Here is a 16700-nt window from a genome sequence, read left to right on the forward strand (position 1 = left end):
TGGCACCATCCCTCCGGTGAACCATGGTGGTGGCAGCATCATGCGTGGGGATGTTTTCCGCGGCAGGGACCGCTAGACTTATCAGGTTTGAGGGAAAGATGAATGGAGCAAAGTACAGAGAGATCCTTGATGAAAACCTGCTCCAGAGGGCTCAGGAGCTCAGACTGGGGTGAAGGTTCACCTTCCAACAGGACAATTACCCTAAGCACACAGTCAAGACAACGCAGGAGTGGCTTCGGGAAAGGTCTCTGAATGTCCTTGAATATCCCAGCCAGAGCCCGGACTTGAACCTGATCAAACATCTCTGGAGAGACCTGGAAATAGCTGTGCAGCAACACTCCCCATCCAACCTGACAGGGCTTGAGAGGATCTGCAGAGAAGAATGGGAGAAACTCCCCAAATACAGGTGTGCCAAGCTTGTAGCGTCATACCCAAGAAGACTCGAGGCTGTAATTGCTGTCAAAGGTGCTTCAACAAAGTGCTGAGTAAAGGGTCTGAATACTTACGTAAATGTAATATTTCAGTTTTTTATTTTACATAAATTAGCAAACATTTCTAAAAGCCTGTTTTTGATTTATTATGTGTAGATTGATGAGGGAAAAAAATATTTAATCAATTTTAGAATAAGGCTGTAACGTAACAAAATGTGGAAAAAGTCAAGGGGTCTGAATACTTTCTGAAGGCACTGTATAGATCTGTTGGGACGGTATGAAAATTGGAGTGTGTCCAGGGTGTCTGGGATGATGGAGATGATGTGTGCCATGACTAGCCTTTCAAAACACTTCATGATTACAGATGTGAGTGCTACAGGGTGGTAGTCATTGTGGCATAAAGCCTTAGAGTTCTTGGGAACACGTGATGGTGGTCAGCTTAAGACATGTGTGGATTACAGACTGGGATAAGGAGAGGTTGAAAATGACTGTGAATATGCCTGCCAGCTGTTTTGCGCATGCTCTGTGAATACCGTGCAGCCCGCGGCCTTAAGATCACCCCGTTCTCTGGGTCAGTGGGGGCCCTCACGCATGGCACTGTGTTTTATTGTAGAAGCGTGCATAAAATGCACTGAGTTCGTCTGGTAGAGAGGCATCATTGGGCCGATCATGTCCTTTGTTATCCGTAACTGACTGAAGCCCTTGCCACATGTGACGGGCATCGGAGCCTGTGTAATATTATTCCACTTTATTCCTATATTGTTCTTTTGCTTGTTTGATGACTCTGTGGAGGTCATAGTGGAACGTCTTGTACTTGTTCTTGTCCTCGGCCATAGCCTCATAGCCACGTCACCTTCACAGTGGGGACAACATCACCAGTGCACGTCCCAATGAAGCCGGTGACGGATGTGGTTAGCTCGTTGATGTTATCGTCTGAGTCATGGGAACATATTCCAATCAGAGCAAGCAAAGCAGTCCTGTAGCATAATCTCTGATTCTGATGACCATTTCTCAATGGAGCAAGTCCCAGGTACTTCCTGCTTCTGCTTGTAAACAGGAGTATGGAGTCATGATCTGATTTGCCGAATGGGGGACAAGGGAGGGCCTTCTATGCTTGCTTGTGGGTGGAGTAACAGTGGTCGAGGACTTTGTCGCCCCTAGTGGCGACGGAGACGTGTTGATGGAAGTTGCTTATGTATAGCCTCGTACAGTTTGTTAAGTGTCAGCTTGTTATGTGGTATGCATACAAACGTTACGAAAAGCTGAAAAAGCTGAGCTGAGAACTCACTCGGGAGGTAGAAGGGTCGGCTTTTTACCATCAGGTATTCCAAGATGGGTGAACAATGGGTCAAGACTTCCACTGTGCTCGAGTCGGCACACCATTTGTTGTTGTTGAAGAGGCAAACTCCTTCCCCTCTCGATTTACCTGACTCCACTGTCCTGTCCGCTCGGTGAATGGAGAATCCGTAGAGTTGGATAACCATGGGGGATATCTTGTCCGAAAGCCATGTTTCAGAAAAGCAGAGAATATTGCAGTTACCAGAGTCCCGTTGGTAGCAAATCCGCGATCGGAGGTCATCCTTCTTATTATCAAGTGACTGGCCAGTAGAATGGAGGGAAGAGGTGGCAGGTTTTCCCTTCGCCTTAACCTCGGCAGGACTCCTCTTCTCTTGCCTCTGTACCACTGCCGTTTCCACTTGGAAACCCCCAAAATTGTGTCAAAATTAGAGAAAGAATACAGGACAGATGATTCAAAGTCAAAGTTGAAGCCAGAATTGAGGTAAGTAACGGCCAAACTGATATTCAAAAGTTATTGTTGGTTATAAGAAATAGCAGATACATTTTGTGAAAATAAAATAAAAATAAACGGCAAAGGAATCACAAAATAGCAAAGTTGGGTTGGAGCTAGCAAAACGGCAGCCGTACAGTACAGTGCCATCTCAGAATATTAACTGAGCTACAGAGGACCACGATCTACTCTAATGTAACCGTTTGTTCATTCTATTCTATGCTCTAGATTTCTCTCCATACTGTACATCTGATTCGTATCATGGGTAAGTTGAGCCTTGTATTTCACTTTTATGACATCAATAGGAAATCAGGAATCCATGCAGCTCTGTTTCCCTTTTCTTTCCCTGTTGTCAGCGCGCTGTAACAGACGATAAGGCCCAGACGTCAGACACTTGCTCTCTCCTCTCCTCTCCTCTCTCAGGGGAGAGAGACATGGGGAGCGCTAGCCAGCTCTAGCCACACAGCCAAACCAAACAATCTTTCCATTCTCATTTCCCCTCAAGATTCTAAGAAGGAGCCATCAAAGATTCTGAGAAGGAGACATCAAAGATTCTGAGAAGGAGACATCAAAGTGTGTTGCAGCTGATACTGAAGCCTACACTGAGCAATTGTATCATTTTTGTCTACTATCTTGTAATTACAATGGCATGACATGTACTTAGCAAATCATTCACTGATAATGTGTTTTCCCCCTCTAGCAATCAACTATCTGTTTATCTGCCACGTGTCAAGAGTTGCAGCTCTTCCTCCTGTTTGCACATGCATCCTATAGGAGCTGCGGAAGGCACAACATTTAGCTGATTTCACCTCTCTTCCCTGTGAGTGAGTGGCTGACAACTGCACATTCCAACCTGCCATGACAGTGTATGACTTACTTCTGACTCCTGCCTTCTTCATGTTGACACCTGACACCCTGGAGCCCCCTTTCATTTGTTTAGTTCAACCAAGCTGTCATCATGGCATTCATTTGAATGTGTGTAGTGCAGAGAGGTATTCACAAATCAATTCCAATGTTTGAGGTTGTTGGCTATTCTTTCATGCTTCTGCCCTCAACCTTGACATACCTCAAACTACAACTGTGTGACCTGGCCTCGGAGACAGAGCCTGTTCAAGACCCAGCAATAGTTTACTATATCACACAGATAACATATGTGCTTCCTTTGCCTCTGAATGAATGGGTCAATGATAAAGTGCTGTAAACAATCAATAGAACTGCACCTACAGTAGCCTATTCAAATGCCACTTCAAATAAAATCAATTCTCCAATTATGATGAACATTTTAAATGAATTCTATGATGATACTTACTATATTCTATTAATTATTAACATTTCATGTAAAATAGATGCATGTTCCAAGATAGAACACAATTACATTAGGTTATAGGCCTATTATATATGTAATAAATTGACAAGTATTTAGCAACTTTCAACTTTTTCCAAAGATATACTATTACAGCCTTGTTTATTTACAATGTATAGTAGTAACATACAAATAGTAACATACCAAGCCTTGTTCAATCCTGTGTTATGTAATTCCCCTCTGCTGTTTCGAATCTCCAAAACAGCAATAGTCCTACATGTGCTCCCTTACTCAAACGAATATCAGAGGACTGCAAGAAGTGACAGCCAGTTGATTTCGTGCCGTTTGCTCCATGACCATCATTTGGAAGCGAGAGTGAAAACGAACCCCTTGACTCAATGGACCCAAAGCAACGATTGACTCACTCGCTATCCAGCGCCACCTGGATTCCAAGCCAGTACTGCAGCGTCTCCTTTCCTTCCGATTCTCCAATGTCCACAGCTTGGCCGGAGCTCGTCGTCTTCCCGGCTCCATTTCCACCGGATTTTTAACGCTCCTACCCGTCTCAGATCAAGACGAGACCACGCCAAAGGTAAAGAAGAAGCTCCAATGATCCGGGAGAGTCTAGGTTAGGCGGAGAAAGATCGTCCTTTATTGGTGTTTTCAGCGCTGTCGTGTTAGAGGGAGCTTGCTCGGAACTGACTTCATGCATCAGTTGGTACACCATGCTGATACTGGAGTGTCTCCTACCATAACAAACCTCTCCGTTCTACAAAGGATTCTAAGGTCGGATTCGAACCATTTATCGTTCCTTAGAATGCGTCAAATGACTTATAATCAATATGCTCTTAGTCGTCGGGTATATACGATTAATGCTCTCCTAAAGTGAGAGAAACATGCTGTGTTTTATTTAGCTCGCCTGCATGCCTTGCGAGCCCCCCTTACTGCAAATAGGTGCAATTATGTTTTCCCTGCAGCTCTTCATTCGCATTCTCCCAACCAATATTCGTGCGCTGGTGACTGTATGCTGTTTGAGTGTTCTGTGTTGTTTTCCCCTATTGCTTGGCTTTTGACAGATAAAGCCTTCGGGAATCTCACCACAAAACGAAGGTAGCCTAGTAACGTTAGTCAGTAGTCACAATGATTGAATCCGAGCCTGCTTTTATTAACGACAAGGCTACAAATGAGCTGCGATAATGTAGCCTAACAATATTTGCACTCGTGTTATGGTTCTGTGGGGGGGATTATTCAAAGTCAATTGGACCGAGCTAATGGAATGATTTGGTGCTCCTTATCTAACCATCTAGCTTGCTATAGGCGTGTGGTGTGACCATTATGGAAACATCGTGAACATCGTTTGTCCTTCAAAATGACAGGATTTTTAATTAAGTACTCTAGTGGATTTTATTTATAAATAGTCTATAGCTATTGTTTATAAACAACTTTTGATGAATAGACGGTAATGTTCAACATCCAACCATGTAAGTCGACAGCAGGACACAGACTCTGAGAAATGAATACTAATGTAGGCTACGAACCAAAGACCAACCCACATAGGGGTCTACCAGTCCAGAGAATGATGTAAAGTTGAGGTATGATAACCTACCTGTCTGATGAGCAGCATCTCTCTCTCTGTATGTATGTATCCCATTGATAGATCCACTTAATAAGTGTCTATCTTTTCTTCTTTATGGGGAAATATATGTCTAGTGAAAGACTATAGGTCTATAGATGCTAGCCTATATTGCATTGATCAGTTTGCTAACTTTTCTGTCTTTCGTTTTTAGGGGGAATCAAAATGTCCAGTGAAAGACAGGGGCGGTCAGATGATGAGAGTCCAAGCACCAGCAGTGGTAGTTCTGATGCGGACCAGAGAGACCCGGCGGTGCCGGAGCCGGAGGAGGCAGAGGAGAGGAAACAGCAGCCCCCCACACCTCCTCAGCAACAGAAGAAACCCACCAAATTATCCAGTAAGACTACCGCCAAGTTGTCCACTAGTGCTAAAAGGTAATGGCTTCATTATCATAATCACTGTATTCTTACAATTAGGGATACTGTAGTCTACATGATCCTTCTGCTAAACTGAGTAGCCTAATGAATGATTTATGGTTCATTTATAATGCTTTAATCCTTTGAGACACAAAGGAGCGATATTTATTTTTTGAAATATTTTTATTCTTGTGCCAAATAAGATTGTTAAAAACTACAGCCATGCAACTACATTATCATAGTAATGCCTTTATTTGGTTACTTGGTCTATTGTCGCTGGATATGCATAGTTTGTCAAGTTAGGCTACAGGAGCAGAGCAGGACTTAATATTACTTGTTCACATCTAACTTAGCGTATCTGAGGATAAATTGTTTTGAGTTCACATACTTGTGATGGTTGAGTATTGTAAAATAGGTGTTTTCACACTCACAGTTGATGTCTTTCCTGTGTTGCAACCTGTGTTTGTTTGGTTGTAGAAAACTGTTTCTAAGTTTGGGGAGAAAATGGTCAAAAGTATTTTTATGACAAATGTCCTATTCCTCTTATTAGGCCTATGCAACTATATTTAGTGTTGGTAAGAGGAGAATGATCACTTTAACGTCCAACTAATAAATATAAAGCAGTTGGATGCAATTTTATCTGAGCTTCAAAAAGAAACTGACTTGTCTACACAATAGTCTTAAAAAATGTATCAAGTACTAACAGTAGATGAGAATACAAATGTATTGAGTGGCAAGTATGTCAAAATCCTCCCCTTTTCTCCCTTACACACCGTTAATAATGCTTTAGTAACAGCACTCTACGCAGCTCTCTGTTTAAAGGCCCTGTCAAATATACCCAAGGTCCTCCCCCCTCCCTCTCCCTCTCTACCTCATTTGCATATAAGCTTTAAAAGAAAATATTTTGTGCTAAAAGTGACTGGAATGAGTGGATGAGCGGCGGGATGGTAGGTGAGGGGGCTAGCTTTGTGCTGGGGGTGAGAGGGTTGTGTTGGGGTAAACGGACAGGGAGTAACGAAGGAGAGAAAGTTTTGCTGTTCTGGGCTTCGGGTTCTGCCTGGGAGAACAAAGAGGAAGCAGCCATGTTAGCTGTGCTGAGCGGAGAGGGAGGGAGGGGGGGGGCGTGCAGTTAGAGCATCGCTGGTAGAGGGCAGTGTAAATCTCTAGTCTAGTGCTGTAAACTCTCTTCTCACAGCTTCTCTTTTCCTCTCTCATTTCTCTCTCTCTCTGACAGCAAAGACCACGATAGAAACAAGTCTGTTGACTTCATAGTGTTTTTAGTGTGTGTATTGTTCATCCCTCCAGTGTAGTGCTGTACATTCTCCTCTCACAGCCCTCTTCTCACAGCTTCAACACATTTCTCATTTCTCTTCCACAGAATCCAGAAGGAGCTCGCTGAGATCACTCTAGATCCACCACCTAACTGCAGGTATGGCAAAGATTTCATATTCATTCATATTCTCAGTTTATGCTCTTTTTGTTGATAAGGCTTAAAGGCGTCAGCATGTTTCAGTTCGGCTGGTGACTAGCCGAACTCGGCTAGTCGAACTGAAGGAGTGTGCTTGCATCCTCCCTTAAAAGACCTTCGCTTGAAAAACGATTCCTATTCCTCAAAATAGTCATAATTAATCTAAGATAACACAAGAAATCTGTCATAAATTTTGCAGTTTTTGCCGAAGAGATCTTAGTCGTGCAATTTTACATCTAACTAAGATGTTTGGTGCAGTATTTTTCTATAAAAAAATGTGCATGAAAATAAGTCGTCTCCCGTTGAATGACAACAAAGACTTTATTGAAGAATTTCTACTGTTGACCAATCACCGAAGAAGGGGCGTGGACTTCGTCTCCGAACTTCGGCTTGCCTCCAGAAAAAATGTTGTGTACCCGAACAGCTGTAAAAACCATAGCCGAAGTCCAAAACGAACAAAAACGCCACAAAATGTAGTCATAATATATGCACAAACTCTGCCGAACTGTTTTGGTTGTGAAGTATACAGACAGACGCCTTAAGGCTGCCTGTTATGTGTTCTACTGTCACACAAAACTGTTGCAGATAGTTCTTTTTACTTATTGTATTACTATTATAGTGTCGTAATAGGACATTTGTATTATTTCAATGCTAGGCTTCAAAGCAGAGACTGAGAGGAAAGTCTGGTGTGGTGGTTTTTGATGTGTTAAATCATTTATGTTTAGCTCTGGTCTTTGCACTGTCATGTTTTTAATAATGCAACAGATGCTGCATTTACGCAGACTGTCTTATATTCCATATTTTGTAACGGGGTTGACATAGATATGTGTTTATAACGGAGTTGACATAGATTTGTGTTTATAACGGAGTTGACATAGATTTGTGTTTATAACGGAGTTGACATAGATATGTGTTTATAACGGAGTTGACATAGATTTGTGTTTATAANTTTGTGTTTATAACGGAGTTGACATAGATATGTGTTTATAACGGAGTTGACATAGATTTGTGTTTATAACGGAGTTGACATAGATATGTGTTTATTATGGAGTTGACATAGATATGTGTTTATAACGGAGTTGACATAGATATGTGTTTATATCGGAGTTGACATAGATATGTGTTTATATCCAGGCTGTGTCACAACCGGCTGTGATTGGGAGTTCCATAGGGTGGCGCACAATTGGCCCAGCGTCATCAGGGTTTCGCCGTTGTAGGCCGTCATTGTAAATAAGAATTTGTTCTCAACTGACTTGCCTAGTTAAATAAATGTTACATTAAAAAAATAAAAAGACAGATTTGACATAGGTATCTGTTTTATAAAACAGATGTGATGCTGCAGATTCAGTGTAATTATGTTTAATTAGTGAATGTATGATTTTATGTTTTTGATGACCGCAGAGGAATTTAGCTTTATATTCTTTTTGCTGTTAATTTAATGAAACAAGTTTTTGTGAGGTATTTTTTGTGTTCTGTTTGTAAAGATTCTTGAATGCCATTTTGTCAGTCTTGAGTCTCCTGTAATTGAATAGCTGTCATGCAACCTGATAAACTTTACAATACTTTGCTTACTGGGGTGGGCAATCATTCTTTAATCTAACCAGTGTTGCACAGATACCGGCAGAGGGTATTTTCACAGTTTTTTTATTGCATTTTAAATGTCTTCAACCAAGGAGAAATTACACACAGTGACCAAATGATTTGGATTGCATAGAGTTTGAGTTATCCCTCCGAATATGTGTTTCATTCATGAAGTCGGTTAGCTCTAATGACTTGACCCTGGCCCGGGATTTTCCTTCTAGGATTTATTCATGAAGCAGCACTATGACATATGGTCTTTGGTTTGTTCTCTAGACCCGGGGTTTAAAGGGGGGGGTGGGGGGGGGGGGGTTGGCATTCTTTAGACTAGCCCCTTCACCCCTCTATTGGGCTGCAAACATTAATTATTTCCTGTTAAACAAACCTCACTGTGCCCACTGACCCTTTGAAAGACCCTCTCTTAAGCCGCCGTGTGATATGATTCATGTTGCAACAATATCACACTAAGATCCGACATGAATTTCTTTGACTCCACATTTGTTGTTTTAAAATGGAAGCAGTTAGTGGGGGGTGTCAAAGACGTTGTTTCTGCTACCTTTAGTCAAGAGCCATTTATCAGAAACTACTTTGGATAAACATTCTGTTGTCTAAAACGCTGATGTTGCATGTTGCATAGGTTAAGTTAACCTTCGCCATGCAAGACTGCCTCACTGAGATGTAGATTAGATCACTGTGTCCCTGTGAGGACGTGGATCATATGGACCACTGATCAGCAAGATGTGGTTAATGTCTGTGGGTGAATGTGTGCTCCTCCTCCGCTTCCTGTTGTGGTAATGCGGTATTGGTGAGCTCCAGCCCACACCGTGTGTCTTTCTGAATAGAAAATCGGGGGATCGATATCGTGCCGCGGCACGACTAGGGGATTCCTGAGACGATTCCTGAGACAACGTTGATAATGGTCATTGACAATGCAGGGATTTGATGGCCTTTCATGGTCTGATCCTCTGCTCTGCGCTGTGCACTCTCAGAGTAGGAGTGCTGATGTAGGATCAGTTTAGCCTTTCAGATCATTATGGCTATCATAAAATGGACGGGGGGGCCCTGATCCTGTGTGTGTTCTCAGCAGAAGGAGATAATAACCCCACAATGCCTATATATCAGCTCCATCCCTGGCTCATGATTTTCCTTTCAATTAGTAGGACAGTCAGTCAGTCTGGTTGCATCCCAAATAGCAACCTATTCCTTATATAGTGCACTACATTTGAGGCTCTGGTCAAAAGTAGTTTACTGTATAGGGAATAGGGTACCATTTGGGATGCAGACTCGGTCTCCGCAGTGCGTTGTTTACCTGGAGGCTGCCTGGGATGTTACGTTAATTTGATGATAATGCATCACATTTCAGCAGCACTGCCTGGCCTGGACATATCATAGAAAGACAAAAGGTACCCGGGTCTGGTTTCAGTTGGTTGACCTAGCCTAGTTCACTGTTGTCAGTTCGGTTGCATTATCAACTATCAAGTAACACACATGCGCACGTGCACACATACCCACACACACAAATCTGTCATTGTGCCCTTGAGCAAGGCACTTAACCCGGCCAATCGCTGCCATGCGCTCGCTTGGACAATGGTGAACCTGGCCATGACCCCACTCCCAGCAGGTGTGTCAGGGGGAGTTGGGAATATGGGTGAACCTGGCCATGACCCACTCCCAGCAGGTGTCTCAGGGTGAGTTGGGATATGGTGAACCTGGCCATGACCCCACTCCCAGCAGGTGTCTCAGGGGTAGTTGGGATATGGTGAACCTGGCCATGACCCCACTCCCAGCAGGTGTCTCAGGGGGAGTTGGGATATGGTGAACCTGGCCATGACCCCACTCCCAGCAGGTGTCTCAGGGGGAGTTGGGATATGGTGAACCTGGCCATGACCCCACTCCCAGCAGGTGTCTCAGGGTGAGTTGGGATATGGTGAACCTGGCCATGACCCACTCCCAGCAGGTGTCTCAGGGGAGTTGGGATGTGGTGAACTGGCCATGACCCCACTCCAGCAGGTGTCTCAGGGGGAGTTGGGAATATGGTGAACCTGGCCATGACCCCACTCCCTGCAGGTGTCTCAGGGGGAGTTGGGATATGGTGAACCTGGCCATGACCCCACTCCCAGCAGGTGTCTCAGGGGGAGTTGGGATGTGGTGAACCTGGCCATGACCCCACTCCCAGCAGGTGTCTCAGGGGGAGTTGGGATTTGCAATGAAACACATATCCATTACACTCTTGTACAAGTGTCCACCCACAAGTGTGTAACTGGACAAATATAAGCACCCCCCAAATTAAATTATTACAATGACTAATCCAAGTGCAAAAAATACAGACTTAATGGACTGAATGCCATTATTAAACAGATTATTTCAGACATTGCCTGTGTTCTGCTAGTCCACATTGGCCAGTGACTAATTCCCTCTAGGAAAAATAAACATTTTATATTATATTTTATTAATCATTAACCCAAAGACTTTTTATACCTGATGGATGAGGGATATCCTGGTTTTTATGTCCCTGTTTATGCCTATAATATTGTATAGTAATGCAGACATATATTACCGTCCAATACCATCCAATATTTCCCCACTGAGAAACACTACTATTGCTTGTCAGACCACACATAAACATACACATTTATGATCAAAGGACATACAGTGAGCTCCAAAGGTATTGACAATTTATTACATTTTTTGGGCTCTGTACTCCAGCAAATGATTGAAATGCAGACTGTCAGCTTTAATTTAAGGCTATTTTTATACATATCGGGTGAACTTTTTAGAAATGTCAACACTTTTTGTAAATAATCCCCCCCATTTTAGGGGAACAAAAGTATTGGGACAAATTCACTTATATGTGTGTTAAAGTAGTAAAAATGTAAGTATTTGGTCCCATACTCATAGCATGCAATGACTACATCAAGCTTGTGACTCTACACATCTGTAGGATGTATTTGCTGTTTGTTAATATTAATGGTAAAAAATCTATTGTGTCATTTTGGAGTCACTTTTATTGTAAATAAGAATAGAATATGTTTCTCCATTAATGTGGATGGCCGATTAATTAGGGCCGATTTTAAGTTTTCATAACAATCGGTAATCTGCATTTTTGGATGCCGATTATGGCCGATTACATTGCATTCCACGAGGAAACTGCGCGGCAGGCTGACCACCTGTTACACGAGTGCAGCAAGGAGCCAAGGTAAGTTGGTAGCTAGCATTAAACTTATCTTATAAAAAACAATAAATCTTCACATAATCACTAGTTAACTACACATGGTTGATGATATTACTAGGTTAACTAGCTTGTCCTGCGTTGCATATAATCAATGCGGTGCCTGTTAATTTATTATCGAATTACAGCCTACTTCGCCAAACGGGTGATGATTTAACAAAAGCACAATCGTTGCACGTATGTACCTAACCATAAACATCAATGCCTTTCTTAAAATCAATACACAGAAGTATATTTTTTTAAGCCTACATATTTAGACTTAGGGTTGCCACCAGTTTGATAAAATACGGAACGGTTCCGTATTTCACTGAAAGAATAAACGTTTTGTTTTCGAAATGATAGTTTCCAGATTTGACCATAATAATGACCTAAGGGTCGTATTTCTGTGTGTTTATTATATTATAAATAAGTCTATGATTTGATATTTGATAGAGCAGTCTGACTGAGCGGTGGTAGGCAGCAGCAGGCTCATAAGCATTCATTCAAACAGCACTTTCCTGCGTTTGCCAGGAGCTCTTCGCAATGCTTGAAGCACAGCGCTGTTTATGACTTCAAGCCTATCAACTCCCGAGATTAGGCTGGCAATACTATAGTGCTTATAAGAACATCCAATAGTCAAAGGTATATAAAATACAAATGGTATAGAGAGAAATAGTCCTATAATTCCTATAATAACTACAACCTAACTTCTTAACTGGGAATATTGAAGACTCTAAGGAACCACCAGCTTTCATATGTTCTCATGTTCTGAGCAAGGAACTTAAACGTTAGCTTTTTTACATAGCATATATTGCACTTTTACTTTCTTCTCCAACACTGTGTTTTGGCATTATTTAAACCAAATTGAACATGTTTCATTATTTATTTGAGACTAAATTGATTTTATTCATGTACAGTATAATATTAAGTTAAAATAAAAGTGTTATTTCAGTATTGTTGTAATTGTCATTATTACAAATATATATATAAAAATCGTCCGATTAATCGGTATCAGCTGTTTTTGGTCCTCCAATAATCGGTATCGGTACCGGCGCTGAAAAATCATAATCGGTCGACCTCTAGTCCACAATCAGCTCTTTTGGCGTGCTGACGTTGAGGGAGAGGTTGTTGTCCTGGCACCACCCTGTAGGCTGTCTCATCGTCATCGTTGATCAGACCTGACATCGTCGTGTCGTCAGCAAACTTAATGAAGGTGTTAGAACCATTTTATCTTTGGAGTGTTCTCCCTAGAACCCTCTATGAACGGTTCCACCAGCCTCATTATCCTTTAAAATGTAATTACATATAGCATAAGGCCTTTCTTTGAGGGACAGCTTATACCCTAACACAGGAGTGTTAGAAATCTCCTGGTTTACAGGTCACATCAGGCCTGCAAGTCACATTATGGTGGCTTGCAAAGTGCTGTGTAATTCCAAATTGGAATCCATCCAGTTACGATATCCAACAAGTGGAATGTTTTAATCACCCGCAACCTGCATTCAGAAAGACTGCCATAGTAAGGAAGATTTGAATACTGAGACTACCTCAATCATCTAAACTGGAACAACCATCTCTGTAACGGGTGCAATAAATCCAATCACTAACAGTTGGATTAGTTTAGAAAACGGTATGTTATTTATCTTTGTGTAGCATAAAATGTATCAACCAGTCAATATACATGCACAAATACAGATATTATAGTAAAACAAACAATAGAGAATGCTGGGAAATATGATATATGGTTAATTGTAGAAGGCTTCTTGCCTTCCAAAGAATCATCAAAGAACCCTTTCTTCCAAAAACGGTTCTTAGGATGTTAAAGGTTCTAGGTTGAACCCGTTGCCTTACAAAGAACCTGTGTCTTCCAAAAAGCAGTTATTCTGATCAAAACGGTTCTTGGTAGAAACCTATCTCTCAGAAAAGAAGAAATTACAGACTGGGTCAGGGAGAGGTTGAAAATGTCAGTGAAGACACTTGCCAGCTGGTCAGCGCATGCTCTGAGTACACGTCCTGGTAATCTGTCTGTTAACCTGTTTAAAGGTGTTACTCACATCGGCTACAGAGAGCGTGATCACATAGTCGTCCGAAACAGCTGGTGCTCTCACGCATGGTTCAGTGTTGCTTGACTCGAAGTGAGCATAGAAGGCATTTCGCTCGTCTAGTCTCGTGTCACTAGGCAGCTCGTGGCTGGGTTTTCCTTTGCAATCCGTGATAGTTTGCAAGCCCTGCCACACCCGACAAGAGTCAGAGCCGGCGTAGTAGGATTTGATCTTAGTCCTGTATTGACGCTTTGCCTATTTGATGGTTCGTCAGAGGGCGTAGCAAGATTTCTTATAAGTGGCTGGATTAGTGTCCCTTTCCTTGAAAGTGGCAGCTCTAGCCTTTAGCTCAGTGCGGATATTGCCTTTAATCCGTTGCTTCTGGTTGTGATATGTATAACGATCACTATGGGGATGATGTCATCGATGCACTTATTAATGAAGCCGGGGACTGACGTGTTGAACTCCTCAATGCCATTGGATGAATAGCAAAACAGTCCTGTAGCTTAACATCCGCTTCATTCGACCACTTCTGAATTGAGCGTGTCACTGGTACACAGATTTTTTTTTTGCTATCTAGAACCGAACCGGGTTCTTTGGCTATCCTCATAGGAGAACCCTTTGAAGAACCCTTTTTGGTTCCAAATAGAACCCTTTTGGTTCCAGGTAGAACCCCTTCCCTAAAGGGTTCTACATTGAACCCAAAATAGTTCTATCTGGAGACAAAAAGGGTTCTACCAGGAACCAAAAAGTGTTATCCTATGGGGATAGCCGAATAACCCTTTGTTCTTAGAGTGTACTTCCTGTTTGAGTTTTTGCTTGTAAGCCGGAATCAGGAGGGTATAGTTATGGTCAGATTTCCCAAATGGAGGGCGAGGGAGAGCTTTGTATGCGTCTCTTTGTGTGGGGTAAAGGTCATCTAGAGTTTGTTTCCCTCAAGTTGCACAGGTGACATGCTGGTAGAAATTAGGTAAAACCGATTTCAATTTTCCTGCATTAAAATCACTGGCCACTAGGAGCGCTACCTCTGATGAGCATGTTCTTGTTGCTCGTCTAGTTTGTTCTCCAATGATTGCACATTCGCCAATAGAACAGAGGTAGAGGAGGTTTATTTACTCGCCTACGTAGTTTCATCAGGTTGCCCCCATGTATCTCCGTCTTTTCCTCTTCCGCGTGTCGTGGATTAGGGGCTGGTCCCAGATGAGCAGTATGTCCTGTGCGGCCGAGTCATTGAAGTAGAATTCTTCAACTAAATCGAGGTTAGTGATCGCTGTTCTGATGTCCAGAAGCTCTTTTCAGTCATAGGAAACAATGGCGGAAACATTATGTACAATAAAAGATCAGAAACACACACAACAGCAGAATTGGTCAGGAGCCCTTAAATCGTCCGCTATACATACTAATCAATACATTTGCAGAGATAGAGAGAGAGAGGTGTTAGAGGAAGCGAGCGAGAGATGCAGAGAGAGAGACGGAGAGGGAGAATGAGCGAGAGAGAGACAGAGAGAGAGAGAGGGAGGGAGAGCACGAGGGAGGGGGAAGGGGAGAGAGAGGGGGGCAGCATATTCAATCACCTTATTATGCATCGTTATCAGATTCCTCTTTATGAGGGAGGGAAGCCCAGAGTGTGAAAGTAGTGGTTTTGTGACTATATTATGATCGGTTGTTAACATTGCAATTTTGAATATAAAGATGTGTAGACAGGTAGGCCTAGATGGAGGTGAATAGGTTACTACACTACAGGGTTTATAATACAGTATTAACAACACCTGACTTTAAAAAGCAACCATCAACAGCACTAGAAAATGGATTGAACCATCTGTATCTGCCCTGCATATCCAGTCAGGGCTCACTTGAAAAGAGGATGTCAATGTCAATGTGACTTCCCTGGTAAAATAGAGGATACATAGTAATTTAAATGATTTTGTTAAAGATACAATTGTGTGGTTCAAATTCCCAACTTTAGGTCCATGTATACGTTGGAGCTGTTCTTGTTGTTTGCTTGTCTTGTGTATTGATTGTTAATTCTGCATGGCGGGGTAGATTTCACCATCTGTCCGTCCCTAGCTCTCTTCTTATTCAGAAACAGCAGGTGGAAAACATCAATCCTATTCTTCATCTGGTTTCCAGGGGGATACTGTTGAAGAATAATTTAGGGATATTATCAAAATTATGAAAAAGCCTTCTCTTATTTATCCATGTTCCATTTATTTATTCATACAATCTAATTTGTATGTAATTGGTAAATGAGTTCTGTGATTAGTGATCTGCTTTGCATTTAGCATACTGTAGTTCAGAAAGAGATCAGGGAAAGAAGCATTGTTAGTGTGTATGCTACGCGCTTAAAGATAAAAGGGTTCCAAAGGGTTTCTCCATAGGACAGCCGTTTTTGGTTCCAGGTAGAGCCCTTTTTCATTCCAGGTAGAACTATTTTAGGTTCCATGCACCTGGAACCGAAAGGGTTCCACCTGGAACCAAACACTGTTCTTCAAAGGGTTCTCCTATGGGGACAACCAAAGAACCCTTTTAGATTCTAGATAGCAACTTTTTTTTTGCAAAGAGTGTATAGACCATAGTCAACCAGAGAAACTCATACCCCTCAACATAGACAAGTATTCTATTTCTCTTGTCATTATTACACCTAGATGAAGCAGTGCATTTAGAGTGGACTATGAAGAAATATGATGCTGCTATCATTGTCCTGTTCATCCAAGATGATCAAATTAAGGTTTGATGCCTATGTCTGATATGAATCAGAATTAGTTGGTAGTCATGTTGCTGGCAGTTATCTGCCCTGTTACTTTCTCAGCTGTAGTGAGCGTCTTGGACATTCTACCCTGCATTACTGACGGGTCAGCCAGTGAAACATTGTTTCCATGTACATGTAGGCCACAG

At 42.2% G+C, this 16700-nt stretch overlaps 1 protein-coding gene across 2 annotated transcripts in view; it reads left to right on the forward strand.

Moving 5' to 3' along the window:
* The first annotated feature begins 3983 nt into the window (after positions 1 to 3983).
* The window catches only part of LOC112071988 (ubiquitin-conjugating enzyme E2 E3), a 60470-nt gene continuing 47753 nt past the window's right edge, over positions 3984 to 16700 (forward strand). The window contains exons 1-3 of one of the 2 annotated variants that reach the window (XM_024139396.2): positions 3984 to 4115; positions 5311 to 5530; positions 6891 to 6941. In XM_024139396.2, coding sequence (XP_023995164.1) covers positions 5322 to 5530; positions 6891 to 6941 — 260 coding nt within the window. In that variant the 5' untranslated portion in view covers positions 3984 to 4115; positions 5311 to 5321. Of the gene's footprint in view, positions 4116 to 4219; positions 4310 to 5310; positions 5531 to 6890; positions 6942 to 16700 lie in introns of those variants that run through there. The other variant, XM_024139397.2, reaches the window with a different exon arrangement.

This window comes from Salvelinus sp. IW2-2015, unplaced genomic scaffold (genome assembly GCF_002910315.2).
Source record: "Salvelinus sp. IW2-2015 unplaced genomic scaffold, ASM291031v2 Un_scaffold1794, whole genome shotgun sequence".
Lineage (NCBI taxonomy): Eukaryota > Metazoa > Chordata > Actinopteri > Salmoniformes > Salmonidae > Salvelinus > Salvelinus sp. IW2-2015.